The following is a 17,795-nucleotide window of genomic DNA, read 5'->3' on the forward strand; positions in this document are numbered from 1 at the left end:
CAGGTGGGTCTCAAACCCACGGGCTCAGGCAATCCACTCACCTCGGCCTCCCAAAGTGCTAGGATTACAGGCTGAGCCACTGAGCCCGGCCTTAAGTGCAATTTTTAGAAATAAAAACCAATTACTGAAGTCAAAGAATGAATAATTCTATTGATAGAATGCAAAATTTGATTGCAAATCATTTTATTTGGAATTTTGTAAGTCTACAGTCATATATGAGAGAGTGCTACAACACAAAACTAGAAGTGCTGTAGCACTTAAAAGAGAAAAAAACTAGATGTAATCTTTTTTTTTTTTTAGTTGGAGTCTCACTCTGTTGCTCAGGCTGAAGTACAGTGGCACACTCACAGCCACTGCAGTCTCAAACTGCTGGGCTCAGGCGATCCTTCCACCTCAGTTTTCCAAGTAGCTGGAACCACAGGTGTGCACCACCACGCCAGGCTAATTTTTGGATTGACAGTAGAGAAGAGGTCTTGTCAAGTTGTCCAGGTTGGTCTCGAACCCCTGGGCTCAAGTAATCCTCTCGCCTCCGCCTCCCAAAGTGCTGGGATTACAGGCATGAGCCACCATGCCTGACTAGAAGTAATCTTTATGTCTAATTAGGTAACTGGTCAAAGAAAAGTGGAATGTTAAGCAGTCATAAAAAGTAATATAGATCTGTATTTCAAGACTTCATCCGTATGCAATACTTGTTAAAATGAAAATGAGGCATTAATCACTGTTTTAAAGAAAAATGCAAAACGCAGTAAAATGAGATTCCTCAAATAAATCTAAGTATACTGGATATCTTTAAATAAAGTTTGCTTTCAAGTCTAACATGCAATTTCATAAATATCCTGGAAAAGTGATTACATTTTAATAGAATCTGAATATTTATAGTCTGCTTTGATCAAAAATCCTACATACAAAAGGCACAATTACTAAAGGATCCTTCAAAACAAAATAAAAACTTTAGAGGTAATTTGGAGCACAGAGAATAAGCAACAAAATTCAGAGCATTATTTCACACAATCGTTACTCAAAATAGGTGCCAATACACAACACCAGTGGACTGGATCATACAAATGTGGTACTTATACCTCGTGGGATACTACACAGCCATAAAAAAGAATGAAACCATGGCCTTTGCAGCAATGTGGATACAGCTGGAGGCCATTGCCCAAAGCGAATTAACATAAACTAAACACCGCCCGGTTCGGCTCGTGGCTCAGCCTGTAATCCCAGCACTTTGGGAGGCCAAGGCCAGCACACTGCCTGAGCCTACGGGTTTGAGACCCACCTGGGCAACTTGGCAAGACCTCATCTCTACAAGAAATCAAAAAATTAGCCGGGCGTGGTAGTGCGCGCCTGTAGTTCCAGCTACTCAGAAGGCTGAGGCGGAAGGGTCGCCGGAGCCCAGCAGGTTGAGGCTGTGGTGGCCAGGAGCGGCCACTGCACTCCAGTCTGGCAACAGAGTGAGACTCCAACTCAAAAAAAAACCAAAAAAACAAAAACTAGACACCACATGTTCTCACTTATAACTGGGAGCTAAACATTGGGTACACACAGGCATAAGGACAGGGACAACAAACACCGGAACCGCTAAGGAGTGAGGCAGGCAGGGGCAAATGCTGTAAAGCGACCTGTTGGGGACCACGCCAAACCTCAGCATTACACAACATACCCACGTAACAAACCTGCACAAGCACCCCTTGAATCTAAAGGAACATTTTTTAAAAAATTAAAGCAATTTTTAAAATTGTTCAGCAAGAGATAGTTTTAAAACCTTCACCAGTCCCTTACTCACAGATGAAAAACTGACATGTTTCTTTAGGAATAAGAGCTTAGAACCAACAACACTGCTGAAATCTATCACAATCTCAGTTTCTGTTGCCAGCTTTCATACTATTCTTTCAACATAGAACTCAAGGTCAACATTCTCATTATTATAAATCATTTAGTAAAAATAATAATTATCATTTTTCTTCTATATATTTCCTACAATTTACTTTTAAAAATTTTAAAGTTAAAACTTATTACTGACCCTCAATATGTTAAACAGAATCCAAAATACTTTTCATAATTTATTCATCTATTTTTTTTTTTTTTTGAGTTGGAGTCTCACTCTGTCACCCAGACTGGAGTGCAGTGGTCACTCCCGGCCACCACAGCCTTGACCTGCTGGGCTCCGGAAATCCTTCCGCCTCAGCCTTCCAAATAGCTGGAACTACAGGCGTGAGCTACCACATCCGGCTAATTTTTGATTTATTGTAGAGATGAAGTCTCACCAAGTTGCCCAGGCGGGTCTCGAACCCGTGTGCTCAGGCAATCCACTCACCTCAGCCTCCCAAAGCGCGGCATTACAGGCTGAGCCACTGAGCCCGGCTTACTTTTCATAATTTATATAACAATTCTATTTTTAAAACTTAGGCACTTGGGCTTTTTTAGTAAACTTGAAAAACAAATGAAAAATTTCCTCCCCTCTACTTTTTAAAAACTAATAGCTTATATTATCAAGACACAAAATTGGCAACCTTTGATACAGGAATAAATGATAGCAAATTCCCTTGATTGCCACCCTCAAAAGATTCCAAGTTCTGTAACACCTCGTAAAACATTTTCATTGTAAGTTTTCTTTATAACTACATAGTACCAAAGTAACTCAAGATCATCTAGTCACATCTGTTTTTGATATAGACACATAATAGTGCCTGAGTATAAGCTTTTAGGCAGAAAAGATCTCCTGGTGCTCTGTGGGTTGTTTTGTGAGGGGTTTTTGTTTTGTTTGGAGGAGGGGGGTGTTGTACTTAACATATAAGACAGAACTGTCTACAAAGGATAGTTGATTTAGAACTTGATTTAGAATTGAGGCTGGGTGCATGGCTCAAGCCTGTAATCCTAGCACTTTGGGAGGCTGAGACAAGAAATCGCCTGAGCGCAGGGGTTCGAGACCAGCCTGGGCAACTTGGTGAGAGCTCCACAATAAATAAAATAAAGTAAATCAAAAAAAGAAGTAAAATAAAATCAAAAGAAAATTGGCCAGGTGTGGTACAGGCGTGCCTGTAGTTCCTGCTACTTGGAAGGCTGAGGCAGAAGGATCACCTGAGCCCAGCAAGTTGATGCTGGGGTGGCCGTGAGCATGCCACTACACTCCAGCCTGGGTGACGGAGTGAGACTCTGACTCAAAAAAAAAAAGAATTCAAGCTTTTTTGCAGCTTCAACAACTACCTGGTACTTTGAATCGGCTTATCTGAAAAAAACTCAAAATTGCTAAGTAATGTTTGAAAATCTCATTATAAAATTCTAAAATGTAAAGATTATGTTAAATTACTAAATTGACTTGTGTGCCATTTATCATCTTGAAGTTAAAAGATGGTGATATTTTGGTTTATTCTGCCTAATTTTATACCAAAATGTTTGTCTTCTCTTTTCTGGAGAGATGTGTATTCTCAAGATTACATCTGGGCTTGAAGAGAAGCAAAGCAGATGGGATGTGGGGACATTCTATAGTCATGAGTGGGTAAAGATGGAAATGTAATGCCTGCTGCTCAAATATACAAGTTTTGGTATTCAAACTGAAGTAAGGTTGTTTTCTACATTAAAAGATATTGTATTAAGGAACACATAAAATAATATTGAATACAATTATATACGGTTAACATTTTTAGACTTTTTTTTTTTGAGTTGGAGTCTCACTCTGTCGCCCAGACTGGAGTGCAGTGGCCGCTCCTGGCTACCACAGCCTCGACCTGCTGGGCTCCGGCGATCCTTCTGCCTCAGCCTTCCAAGGAGCTGGAAACACAGGCGCGTGCTACCACGCCCGGCTAATTTTTTTATTTGTTGTAGAGATGAGGTCTCACCAAGTTGCCCAGGCGGGTCTCGAACCCACAGGTTCAGGCAATCCACTCACCTCAGCCTCCCAAGGGCGCGGGATTACAGGTTGAGCCCCCCAAGCCTGGCTTTTTAAGACTTTTTTTTTTTAGCCTAACCAGAAATGAGAATATCACATCTACTACCCTTTTTCAAAGCGTATGTTTTCTAATGTTTTTTCAGAGGTCAACTTCCAAACTCCTAAAAGATCCATGTTTTCAACCCTCTTTTATCTTTTTCTTTTTTATTTTTGAGTCAGAATCTCACTCTGTCACCAACCTGGAGTGCAATGGCACACTTACAGCCGCCGCTGCCTTGACATGCTGGGCTCGGACGATCCTTCAGCCTCAGTCTTCCAAGTAGCTGGAACCACGGGCACACACCACCACACCGGGCTAATTATTATTTTTTTAATTGTAGAGCTAGGGTCTCATCATGTTGACCAGGCTGGTCTCAGGCAATCCTCTCATCTTGGCCTCCCAAGGCGTTGGGATTACAGGCTTGAGTCACCACACCCAGCTGAAGTTTTTAAATTAACTTATTTATTTTTGAGTCAAAGTCTCACTGTCACCCAGGCTGAAGTGCAGTGAAATGCTCATGGCTACCACAGCCTCAACCTGCAGGGCTCAGGAGATCTTTCCACCTCAGACTTCTAACTAGCTGAAACCACAAACATGCGCCACCACTCTCAGTTAATTTTTTGATTTTTTGAAGATGAGGTCTTGCCAAGTTGCCCAGGCTGGTCTCGAACCCCTAGGCTCAGGTAATCCTCTCGCCTCCACCTTCCAAAGTGCTGGGATTACAAGCATGAGTCAATGCACCCAGGGTTTTTTTGTTTTTGTTTTTTTGTTTTTTGAATCTCACTCTGTTGCCCAGGCTGGAGTGCAGCAACATGATTATAGCTCACTGCAGCCTCAACCTTCTGGGCCCAGGAGATCCTTCCACCTCAGCCACCCAAGTAGCTGGACCACAGGCATCTGTCACCATGCCTGGCTAATATTTTCTTATTTTTTGCAGAGACAAGGTCTCGCTATGCTGCCCAGGCTGGTCTTGAACTCCTGGGCTCAAGCAATCCTCCTTCCTCAGCCTCCCAAAGTGCATGGGATTACAGGTGTGAGCCACCGCACTTGGCCACCCCACTTTTTTAAAGAGGAGACAGGGAGAGGGGCTAAGGCCTAGGCAGGGACAGAAGGAGGCCTGGGGTGGTACTGTAAAGAAGTAGGTAGGGTTGTCTACTAAATGTAAAAACTGAAATGACTATCATTCAAAGAGCCAAACTTTTACATCAACTATTTTTAGAAGTTAGAGATTAAAAAGAAAAAAGAAAATCAAAGAACTCCCAGGTGAAGAGGACATTCAATCACACAAAGAGAACTTAAGATATGCTCTTACCTTGGCACTCGTGGGTCATGCCACGTGCTCACACCAGTCTGAGTATGTAGGAAATACACTTGGCCTTGCTGTGTTGTCCTCTGCTCTGTAAAATTAATAAACACTAATGATAAGAATGCACTCAGAACATTCAGTTTGAAGATAGTCATATATACTAAGAGGATATACTAATAGGGAAAAATCTACAGATTACCAATCTACAAAAAAAAGGGCCTCACAAATCAAGACTTGTCTGTGGAAGTAATCCTACAAACGGTGACAAGCGTCACAGGCCAGCTATCTGAAAGCTAACTCACCTTACAATGAGGCTCAATACTAAGTACACTGCAGCAAAAAAAGGAAAATAAGGTTGTCACAATACCAATAATTAAACAACAAAGAAACGATCTTTTACTTGCGTTAAATGTGGAGACTTGAGAAAACAAGGCCTCAGAGGAAGAGGTTGGCCAGTATTGGGAAGATGGCGAAGGGTATAGAAGCTGATTGTGCTTGTCTATTCTGCCTAACCTTATACCAAAACATTTGTCTTCTCTTCTCTGGAGAAATGTGTATTCTCAAGACTACATCTGGGTTTGAAGAGAAGCAAAGCAGATGAGAGGCAGAGGGCCATTCTACCATGAGTGGGTAAAAATGGAAAATAACCCAGTTAGAACGGAGAGGACTCAGAGCAAGTACACACACTGAGCAGAAGACAGTTAAGGTGAAGTGAACCCAGAGCCCTTGGCAAGGAAAAGGGAGGCAAGATGAGAAGGATCTTGCAACAGAGCTTCTGCAGGTGATTTCTGGTTTTTGGTTTTTTAAAGCAACAAAACCACTTTTTTAAAGCAAAATCTAATAAGAAATTTAAACATATAAAAAATAATATACTGCTAATATGTATCAGTATAAACCTAATTTGTTTATAAACCTATAATCAATAACTTTAAACTTTTAAAAATTATAAACATAAGCATGTTTAAAATAGGTTAAGAATGGCAGCTATAATAATTTCAGCCTTGGTATCCGCTTTATTTCTATGTTTTGGTTGTAAACAATTTTTTAAAATCCAAACCACGCAAATATTGTAAAGTATTACCACTACCACTCCAAACAGCCTTCCTTATAATTTCAATTATATAAAAATGGCAGGGGACAAATTATTTTAAGGTGTGAACATTGATAACAACAGCTAAAGTGTACTAAGTGCTTTTTATGCCAGACATTTCACATGAGATTGCATCGTTTATTTCTTGCAACAAATCCATACAGTTGGTACTGTTATTTTCCTAATTTTATAGAGATTAAAATTGAGGCCGGGCACAGTGGCTTACATAATCCCAGCACTTTGGGAGGCAGAGGCAAGAGGAGCCCAGGGGTTTGTGACCAGCCTGGGCAACTTGGTGAGACCTCATCTCCATAATAAATCAAAAAATTAACCAGGCATGGTGACACACGCTTGTGGTTCCAGCTACTTGGAAGGCTGAGATGGAAGAATCACCTGAGCAACAGCACGTTGAGGCTGCAGTGGCTGTGAGCATGCCATTGCACTGCAGCCTGGGTGACAGCGAGTCTGACTCAAAACAAGGAAAAAAAAAAATGAATAACTTCAGCAGTTAACCAAGGCTCAGTGCTCCACGGCAAAGCCGAGAGATGAACCTAAGTCTGCCTGTCACCCAAGCCAATCATCTAATCACTGTACTATTGATGAGCCTCTGAAGCAGAACACAGTTGATGGACATATTTTTTCTAAAAAGCTGAAATACATTTAAAAATAAAATCAGAACCATGCATTTGCAGAACGGCTTAAACACATGCTTGAGTAACAATTAAAACCAGACTGGGCAGTCCCCAATGCTGGTCATTAGGTGTCCCTGGCAGTCCAACACTAGTTATCTTCAGTCAGCATAAGCAGACAAGGGTGTAGGAGAGGACAGTGAGTTCATACCACAGACAAGCATTCCCAAGATGGGATTAGCTCAGAAAGTTCTGTAGGCACCTAGGAGAAGATTCAGGTCATCTTCCACATGACATCCTATACTTCTAGGAACTCGGGTAAGAGTATCAACATTTATGCAAACATAGAAGTGACTAAACCATTTACAACAGTCCAATCACTCAGATAACCCAAAAATATAGAGGATACAAATATAACGTGTAAATACCATCATAAGTATGCCTTTGAAAGTATTTCTCAATATGTATGTCTAGAAAATGGATGGCAGGTCAGATCTCAGATGCCCACAGTTATCCTAACTATGCCACCCGCCCTCACAGAGTGTCCCCTCACAGGACAGCCTCTGCCATGTCTCATGCTCCTCTAAGGACCTCATTTCATTAAAAAAGAGCACAAAATCTGAGGTGAAATGACTCGCCAACGTCAAACCGTTGGTTAAGTAGTCTTCTTCTACCACTTCAAGGACTTTTCAAAGTAGGGAGGTTTTATGTTTATTTTCATACAACCCCTAAACCCAGATTTAAAACTTTTTTAAAGTTGACTGTCTGACTTCCTTAGCGAGCTGAAATCAGTAAACACACTTTATTTTCCCTTTGCTAGTTGTCATACCATAGCCTTCCGGTAGGTCTGGAGGAGTATGCAAATGTGTCCTGCTCATGTAATTTCTATGTCGCTGTGACCTGACTCTCCTCTCTGCCAGCCTGGGGTCTGAAGACTGTCCACTCGTTGCACCATTTGTTCCACTAATTGGAGTGTTCTCATCAACAAAGCAGCTAAGAGGTCTGCCAGGACTAGAATATTCAGATGCCGGTCTATTGGAAATTAACAAGGAGAAGACGTTACCAATGTAGACATCAAAAAGAAAGTTCTCTAAACAATGCATATACTGCAATAACAATCACTTATGAATGAAAGTGGAGGGACTCACACAAATATAATGATTCAAGAATTCTGAGTAAAAGCAAACCTAATATCTCTAAGCACCAGACACCCAAGTGATGAGTATGCCATCAATTACGTATCTACATGATTCTACACTGATGTAGATTTTGCTTCATGTAAATTCCACAAATATTTGCAGGCATGAGTCTTGGCTCACCGAGCTCGGCCTGGTCCAGGTCCAACTCACCTCGCAGACCCGCCTTCCGCCACCCTCCCTCCCCAGTGTTTCCGCCACGATGGGAAATCCTTCCACCTAAGAGCAGTGGCTATTCCTTCCACCTAGAATACTCTTTTCTCCCACTCGCCCTGGGCCTGGCTCTTTCTGTCATTCAAATCAGTCTATTGTTGTCACCTAAAAGGTCCCTCAGATTTTCTAGTCTAGAAAAGTCACCCAGTTATTTGACAGGACATCACCTTAGGTCCACAGAACAACCATTATTTTTCCTGTTTACTGGCACCTGTTTTTGTCTGTCTTCTCCACTGGAAAATTTTCTGAGAGAAGAGAGCCTGTCTAGTTTATTCCCTATCACGAAGATTCCCAGGACCTAGTGCTTAACATACATATGTGAGTGGCTCAATAAATGCTGACTGGGCAAATAAAGAAGACAGTTTGTCTCTCCAAGGAATTTCCAGTCTACTGCAGCTCTCCCAAAATAAAAGGAAAATCACTAGTTTATTTTTAAACATTTAAAACAATAATCAAGTTCTAAACATGTGGAAATTAAAATTAATTTTATCAGTTAAGTGAGTTAGAAGGAAACAGGCTTACTTAAACACAGACACAAGCACTGTACACATTCATTTATACTCAGATATTATAAAAATGCATACCTCCACTTCAATAAAATCCTCGACAGTTTAGTACTAGAAGCACAACTCTCAAAGCAGCATTTTATAACATGGCACTATGAGCTAAGCTTCTACTTGAGAATCATAACGTAACAGAGAAAACTGAGTGATTCAATGAGTTCAGCAATTAATTCCCAACAGATAAAAAGTAGGCCTAGAAAACGATATTCTATACCTGATGCCAATTCTGCTCAGGAGATGGGAAAAAAAGCAAAACAAAACACTGAGCAAGATGGCAAGCAAACTTTGCTCTTACTTTAAAGAGGGTGAAGCCTTGCTCAGTCACTTATCTACCCATTTTCAGTTACTCAGAAAGACCTCCTTACACTTCCCACAAGTTACTGCGGCTGTCTTTACACATTAGGCTCCATGAAGAAAGGGACTGCATCTGCAATTCTTCCAGCTCTCCTCCCGAGAACGCCCTCCTACAGGCTCTCCTCTGCGAGTTCTACCATCTCCGTGCCCCTCCATATGGCCCCAGAGTATTTGGTTAGCTTGACCACAGACTTTACTTGGACGCAACATGATATAATCATCCACCTATGTGAATGAAAGAATGGAGACCATATATATACATACATATATACATATATATATACATACATATATACATATATATATATATATCTGTGTGTGTGTGTGTGTGTGTGTATTTTTTTTCACTAAAGTCATTCAATAACAGTCTCAAATGTGAACTCAAAAAAAAAGATGATTCCCAGAAATATGATGACTCCTCAACTATCCATTTTACTCACTCAACAAATATTTACTGAGCACTATCCCAGGACCTGGAGCCATGGTAACAGGGTGACCTGTCAAACAATCTTTATTGAAGCTCCTTTTTAAAACCTATTTTAAAAGATGGGGTCTTGCTCTATCATCCAGGCTAAAGTGCAGTGGCGCAATCATAGCTCACTGCAGCCTGGAACTCCTGAGTTCGAAAGATCCTTCCTGAGTAGCTGGGATGACAGGCACATACCACCACACCCGGCTAACTTTTGTACTTTTTGTAGAAACAAAGTCTTTCTATGTTACCCAGGATGGTCTTGTACTCTCTGGGCTCAAGTAATTGTCCTACCTCAGCCTCCCAAAGCGCTGGGATTACAGGCATGAGTCACCACACCTGATCAAAGATTTTTTTTTTTTTTTTTTTTTTTTGAGTTGGAGTCCCACAGGCTGGAGTGTAGTGGCACGCTCATGGCCACCCCAGCATCAACCTGCTGGGCTCTGGCGATCCGTCCGCCTCAGCCTTCCAAGTAGCTGGAACTACAGGCAAGCGCTACCACACCCAGCTAACTTTTTTTATTTACTGTAGAGACAAGGTCTTGCCAAGTTGCCTGGGCTGGTCTCAAATTTGCAGGCAATCTACTTGCCTCGGCCTCCCAAAACACTGGGATTACAGGCTGAGCCACCGAGCCCGGCTGATTATTTATTAAAAATAAATAATAATGTCAAGTTCAATGATAAGGAGATATAATAATAATAACAACAACAACGGCACTTGCTATGAGATCTGCAGATCTACAGCAGTATAAACCAAGAAAAAACAATCTAGCATAGCTGACAGAAAAACAAAAAGGGACTCTAGGAGGGTGGCTAGCATAGACCATGGAAAATACGTGTATGTTCTTACCGTGTTGGGCGTTCCCATTGCGTAGTTCTCGTGATATGGTTTAGATACTGGATTCTTCCAGAGGCAGTTCGCCTTTCTTCCCAGCTTAAGCAAAATTATTGAGAGACAAGGCATTAATAGGAAGCTGGGACGAGAATGCTTTCGGTGCAATAACCAAGCATCTACTGTTATAACTCAGAATGTCACATTAAAAGAGCAATTCACAGAACGTAGAATTTTTTCAACTTATTTTAGAACTGCACAATATATTTTGTGGAATTCTGAAGCTTCTAAAATATTTACACTGAAGTACGACAAATATTTTCCATCAAACAAACTTAGAAAATGTTTCAATAATGTCAACAACACTCAATTAAATTATACTAATTCCTCCAAAATATTGTGCAAAACAACTATCCTAAAAACCTAATTAGTCATAAAATTACTTAGGGTCATAAAACTAGTAAGCAGAAGAGTAAGGATTGGAACTCAGGTGGTCTAAAAATAAAAATTACACATAATTATTTATAAAATTAAATTCCACTAGAAAAACACATGAAAGCTTTTTGAAGTGTTTAGCCTACCTAAACTACATTTTAAAGATCAAAAATGTCACTTTTCCTCAACTCTTTATTATAGCTCACATACTGAAAAGCAGGCAAATGACTATAGAGATGTGGTCATGTTGATACTGCTACCAAGATATCGGCAGAGGTTGAAAGACATGAAAAAACAGAAAACAAAGAGATGCTAGGGTTCCCCTGAGGATGGTAATAGAGAATGGTAATGACAGTACAGTGGTATAGGGCAAGTCTACAGTAAGCTTTACACTGCTGTACTCTCTCAACATTGATTATTTCATCCGAAACTTCCTCCTCAAAAATACCATCAGCTCCTGCACATCAACAAAAGAGCTGACAGACATATCCAGAAGCTAAAGTGATCTATAAATAGTTAATGATAGCTATTTTTTAACAGTTTAACAAAATGAACAAGTACCTTAAGTCAGATGTAAACTTTCCTATCAAAAATAATGAGTCAGGCCAGGCACAGTAGCTCAAGTCTGTAATCCCATCACTTTGGGAGGCCAAGGCGAGAGGACTGCCTGAGCCCGCGGGTTCAAGACCCGTGGGCAACATGGCGAGCCCTCGTCTCTACAATAAATCAAAAAATTAGCTGGGTGTAGTGGCACACACCTGTAGTTCCAGCTACTTGGAAGGCTGAGGCAGAAGGATTGCCTGAGCCCAGCAGGTAGAGGCTGCAGTGGCCATGAGCGTGCCTGGGTGACACAGTGAGACTCCAACTCAATCAATCAATCAGTCAGTCAAAATGAGTGAAAACTCAACCAGATACACACTTTAAATGGATGCACTTCATTGTATGTAAATTGTATCTCACTGAATGTAATTAATACTTTGAAAGTTAAAAATAAAATCAGAAAAGTGTTAGAACTAGTATCAAACAAAGACAAGAGCAGTGATAAATACCATGAGACTTTCAACTTGAGAAAACTGGTTGGTAAATAAAAGATCATGAAACTTAGGTTTGTGTATTCTGGTTCTGTCACTTACTACGTGGCCTTAGACAAATTACTTTACTTCTCTGAGTCTCAGTTTTTTTTTTACTCTGTAAAATGAACAAGGGTAACAGCAGTAGTAGCAATGGAAATAATAGTAGCTAGTGATTTATTAAGCATTGATTATGTGCAAGACACTATGCTAAAGTGTTTTACATGAATGATTTGTAGTTTATGATGCATTTACTGTTATCAATCATCCTCTTTTATAAATAAATAAAAGCTAAAGCATACACAGGTAAATAAATTAAGGTCATAAAGCCAGTAAGCAGAGAGTAAGGACAGAATTCAAGTGGTCTAATTTCAGAATCACATGCTACATACTGACTTCCAAGATGCTATGAGAATTAAATGATAGAATGTATATAAGTTCTTATAACAATATCTGAGTCAGGCATGGTGACTCACAACTGTAATCCTAACACTTAGGAGGCCAAGGCAAGAGGACAGCTTGACTCCAGGAGTTAGAGACCAGCCTGGGCAACATAGCAAGACCTTGTATAAGGCATGGTGATGTACACCTATAGTTCCTCATGTAACCTTGTCTCTACAAAATATCAAAAAAAATTAGCCAGGTGTGGTGGCATGTGCCCACAGTCCCTGCTAATCGGAAGGCTGAGTTGGAAGGATTGCCTGAGCCCAAGAGGTTGAGGCTGCAGTAGCCATGATCATGCCACTGCACTCTAGCCTGGGCGACAGGGCAAGACCTCGACTCAAAATAAAAAAAAGTATCTGACACACATGTGCTCAATAATTGTTACATGTTATAATTAACATTGCCCAAATTCTCTATCACATCCCTCTAAATAGAGCAATGTTTCAAACTCAGCACTTGTTTTTTTTTGTTTTTGAATTGGAGTCTCACTCTGTCGCCCAGACTGGAGTGCAGTGGGCGCTCCCAGCTACTGCAGCCTCGACCAGCTGGGCTCCAGCGATCCTTGCGCCTCAGCCTTCCGAGTAGCCGGAATTATAGGTGCGCGCTACCACGCCCAGCTAATATTTTGATTTATTGTAGAGATGAGGTCTCGCCTGCCCAGGCGGGTCTCGAACCCACAGGCTCAGGCAATCCACTCACCTCAGCCTCCCAAAGGCACGGGATTACAGGCTGAGTCACCGAGCCCGGCTAAACTCAGCACTTGTATGCTCTATTTTGAATAATTTAATCCAGCAAAAGAGGTAGTTTATAGGCTGGGCACAGTGGCTGATGCCTATAATCCCACCACTTTGGGGGACCCAGGTGACAGGCTGGCTTGAGGCTAAGAGTTCAAGGTTAACAAAGAGCCATGATGTACTCTAGCCTGGGCAAAAGAGCAAGATGCTGTCTTAGGAGGGGAAAAAAGCTTTTTTCTTTTAAATAGATAATACAAAATTAGCCGGGTGCATGCCTGTAGTTCCAGTTACTTGGAAAGCTGAGGCAGAAGGATCACCTGAGCCCAATAGAGAGAGGCTGCAGTGGCCATGAGCGTGGCACTGCACTCCAACCTGGGCGACAGAGTGAGACTCCAACTCAAAAAATTAAATTAAATTAAATAGATAATATTTGCAGGAGAGTATATCTATCAAGCCATTTCATTTCTCTCCTAGTTAAAACTCTTTAAAACATCTAATTCAATGTCTTATTTTGTAAATTTGTTGTACTAATCTCATCTGTAGAAGGAAACCTACGTTCTGGAACTGATCATGCAATTTCGAAAGCTAAGTACACAATACACACAACCTTATTTCTACTTCTTTTGAGGACACCATGTACCTCTTTCTCTAATGACTTGAGTGATGTTAGCTTACCCGTCTGGTAAATCATTGTCAAACAAACGACTGCAGTCCACAGCTTGTCCTCCTGTGCCTATCCGGTCTCTGGACTGGAGGCTTACTATCAAACAACAGAGATATCACTGAGAGTCACAGGACAAGAAAGAAGCACTACAATCTAAAATGTCTATCTTTAGAAGACGTTTGGCTTAGCTTATTTTAATTCTTTAGAATGAATTCCCTGGTTTCTACTAAAATCTGTAATTTATTTTCCCATAGATTTTTTTTCCCTTTAAAAGTGATATTAGAAGTTTGTTTTCTACACTTTATCATGTTCATGGAGAAGAGTCTAATTCCTTTTGTACCATCAAGACATTACAATGTAAAGTCACTACTGCACTTCAGAAGAGACATAATACATCAAGGGTATATTCATGCACAAAGGAGTTTGAAAAGTTAACATTAATTTGAGTCTAATTCCTGATCATCTAACCATCTTTAAAACATACAGGATTCTAGCAAGAGGGAAATCCTTGGATTCCAGCAAGAGAACAAGCTTGGATTCCAGGTGCTTTAACAATACACCATCACCCAGTTAGTATAAAACCACCACTATAAGCTGGGAAGCAAGAGATATAAACTCCAGAGCAGGTGCACCAACCAGCTTAGCACTATAACCTTGAACAGACACCTAACACACTCTCTATATAAATAATGAGAAAGTCAGGTTACATACTATCCCTGAAGTCCTTCCTTGCTGCTCTAGTATTAATTTGGTAACTTTCCCCCAAAAATAGAAGAGGTAAAGACAAACCTGACTATAACCTAACTTCTTAAAAGAATTAATAAGTTACCACATAAGGTATAACATATAAGGACCCTTTATTCAAGGAAGGGTCTCAAAATTTTGAGATTCTCCATCTCTGCAAAATTCTGAAAAATCACACAGTTCAACACAAAGGTCCTTTACAGTAAGTTCCATTTATAAGAGAGAACATTGTAACACACCTCCTCAGTGAATGTAAACAACATGTTACATGAAAACTGTACTAGAAAACTATGTCCAGCAGGTTTTATATAACTAAAATAAGTGAAATGCTTACCAAAATACAATCACAGTAGAAACAATGTACCTTCTCATTAGCTTTGTTTAGAATAATCTTAAGATTCAAAGCTAAAGAATTTCACAGACATCAACTTATAGCTCCAGAATGCTATATTACAAAACACTTCAGCAACTTTTGGGTGTTTTTTATTTTGATTGATCGATTGATTGACTTTAGCAGGGTCCCACTCTGTTGCCCAGGCTACAGTGCAGTGGCACAATCCTGGCTCACCACAGCCTCAACCTCCTGGGCTCAAGCAATCTTCTCATCTCAGTCTTCTGAGTAGCTGGGACTACAGGTACACATCGCCACACCTGGCTAATTTTTGCATTTTTTTTCTTTTGTAGAGACACAAGGTCTCACTATGTTGCCTAGGCTGGTAGGCAATCTCCTGGGTTCAAGTCATTTTCCTACCTCAGTCTCCCAAAGTGCTGGGATTACAAGCGTGAGCCACCATGCCCAGCCTGGTGTTTTTTCAATGGCCTAACTTGAGTAACATATAAAATGAATCTTAGGAATACTATGTTCACCAAAGCACTGTTCATAATACTAAAACAATTTAAACAGCCAACAATAAAGGGCTGATTAAATGAATTATATGCCAACCATGGACTACCATGCAATATTTTTAAATGCTACAGAGGTGTATCCATGGATCAAAACAAAATGTTTTTGACACTAAAACAGGTTATATTAAATTGCACAAGGTATAATCTCATTTTTTAAAAAAATACATAGAAAAGGTATATATCAAGATGATAATTGGTGATGTGTGTTTCTAAAGTTCTCTGTCTATATTTAGATTTTATAATAAAAAACAAAAAAGAAAAATGTCACAAGGGTGGAAAGAGCCAAGTAACAGTTTTAAACACAAGGGAAGAGGTCTTTACTCCTTGAATCAATCACCTCAATTTCAAAGATATTTTTCCTAAAACAGCAATTCTAAAAAAGGATATGGCTAGGCATGGTGGCTCATGCCTGTAATCCCAGCAGAGGTAAGAGGATTGTCTGAGCCCAGGAGTTCGGGACCAGCCTGTGCAACTTAGCAAAACCTCATCTCTACAATAAATCAAAAAAATTAGCTGGGCATGGTGGTGCGCACTTGTAGTTCTAGTTACTTGGCAGAAGGATTGCCTGAGCCCAGCAGGTCAGAGCTGCAGTGGCCGTGATCATGCCACTGCACTCCAAATTGAATGGCAGAGTAAGACTCTGACCTGCCCCAAAAAAAAATTCTAGAAAAGGATAAAGCAAAGTATATAAAAACATTGGCAAGTCTCAATGTTATATTAGCAAAAAATAAAAGTTCAGTGATTAAGCTGTGCTGTATCTATATAATTCATACCTTAAAAATCATTAATTACAATGAGCATGTTCAAATACCAAAAATGGTTATTGTAAGTAAAAGAAAGCTAAATAAAAATTTTATGTTCAGTGGAATTAAAATCATAAAAATATATACATATGCATGTATGTAAAAATACGATAAGGAGCTGGGCATGGTGGCTCAGACCTGTAATCCTAGCACTTTGGGAGGCCGAGGCAAGAGGATGGCTTGAGCCCAGGAGTTCAAGACCAGCCTGAAAAACATAGTGAGAACTCGTCTCTACAAAAATCAAAAATAAAAATAAATAGCCAGATGTGTTGATGTACACCTCTAGTCCCAGCTACTCAAGAGGCTGAGGCAGAAGGATTGCCTGAGTCCAAGAAGTTGAGACTGTGGTGAGCCATGACTATGCCACTGTACTCTGGCACTCTAGCCCAGACAACAGAGTAGAACCCTGACTCAAAACAACAACAACAAGAAAAAATAGAAGGTACTAGAAGAGAACATACTGCTTTTAAAGTTAAGTGTTCTAGTGTACTCTTCTCCATTTTCCAAAAAAGATATTGTAAAATATATATATATATATGTATATGTATATGTATATGTATACACACACACACACACACACACACACACACACATTTGTGGAGGGCTGATTCTGAAAAAACTGGAACTCAGTCTGGTTCTGAATGACAGAACAAAGTCCTAATGTCTGAGTCCAGCCTGCCTCTCTCTCATTTATGGTTCTAGTATGAACACCAGATCCATGCAAGGGCTTTAAATAAATATATACACACACACATTCATACAAATAGTTAAAAGTAAAATATTTGTTTTCTAGGCAGTATACTCTAGTAGGTATATTTCTTATGTCTAGCAAAGGAAAGTCTGCTATTTATATAAATGCAAACTTATACCTAGTAAAACTATTTTGTGACCCCTGGACGTTAGTTGGCAAGTACTACATAATATACCAAATCAAATACAGTAGGAACAACTACAAGTACAAGTCTCATGTGCCAGGACTTATTTTTGAGATTGGCTTTCCCCATTTTCCGTCTAAGAATGACAGGAATTACCAATGCTGCTGTAGTGTAGACACTTCCTGGAATTTAACTGAAATAGGTCTTTGTTATGTGGCTGCTCTGGCAGTGAACATGAACCCAGTTCTTTGCCTTGTAAAATGAAGTCCCTCACAATTGGTTCAAAAACTCTGCTCTGTCATGAAGTATAAGATTCCCATTGCAGTTTCCTTCTTTAGCTTAAGAAGTTTCCAAGGTACCCTGGCCAGTGTCCTTCCAAACTACCCATCTTGATCAAATCTCAATCCATCAATTCTTAAGAGAGGTCTCAGGAAATTCCTTATCAAGCCCTTCCTTCCAGGCCAATTCAAGAGAGCCTAAACACCATCCCCAGCCACTAAGTAACTTACATGTAAAGGTAACAAGTTCTCCCTTTCTCCA

At 40.2% G+C, this 17,795-nt stretch overlaps 1 protein-coding gene across 1 annotated transcript in view; it reads right to left on the bottom strand.

Moving 5' to 3' along the window:
• Positions 1 to 17,795, bottom strand: part of SMURF2 (SMAD specific E3 ubiquitin protein ligase 2) — a 64,987-nt gene that overhangs the window by 28,059 nt on the left and 19,133 nt on the right. Inside the window, exons 6-9 of the mRNA XM_021717138.1 lie at positions 13,939 to 14,023; positions 10,599 to 10,682; positions 7,784 to 7,986; positions 5,242 to 5,326 (exon numbers count right to left, since the gene is read on the bottom strand). Coding sequence (XP_021572813.1) covers positions 5,242 to 5,326; positions 7,784 to 7,986; positions 10,599 to 10,682; positions 13,939 to 14,023 — 457 coding nt within the window. The remainder of the gene's footprint in view (positions 1 to 5,241; positions 5,327 to 7,783; positions 7,987 to 10,598; positions 10,683 to 13,938; positions 14,024 to 17,795) is intronic.

The sequence above is a fragment of the Carlito syrichta genome, unplaced genomic scaffold (genome assembly GCF_000164805.1).
Source record: "Carlito syrichta isolate Samal-C Ts95f unplaced genomic scaffold, Tarsius_syrichta-2.0.1 Scaffold309316, whole genome shotgun sequence".
Classification (NCBI taxonomy): Eukaryota; Metazoa; Chordata; class Mammalia; order Primates; family Tarsiidae; genus Carlito; species Carlito syrichta.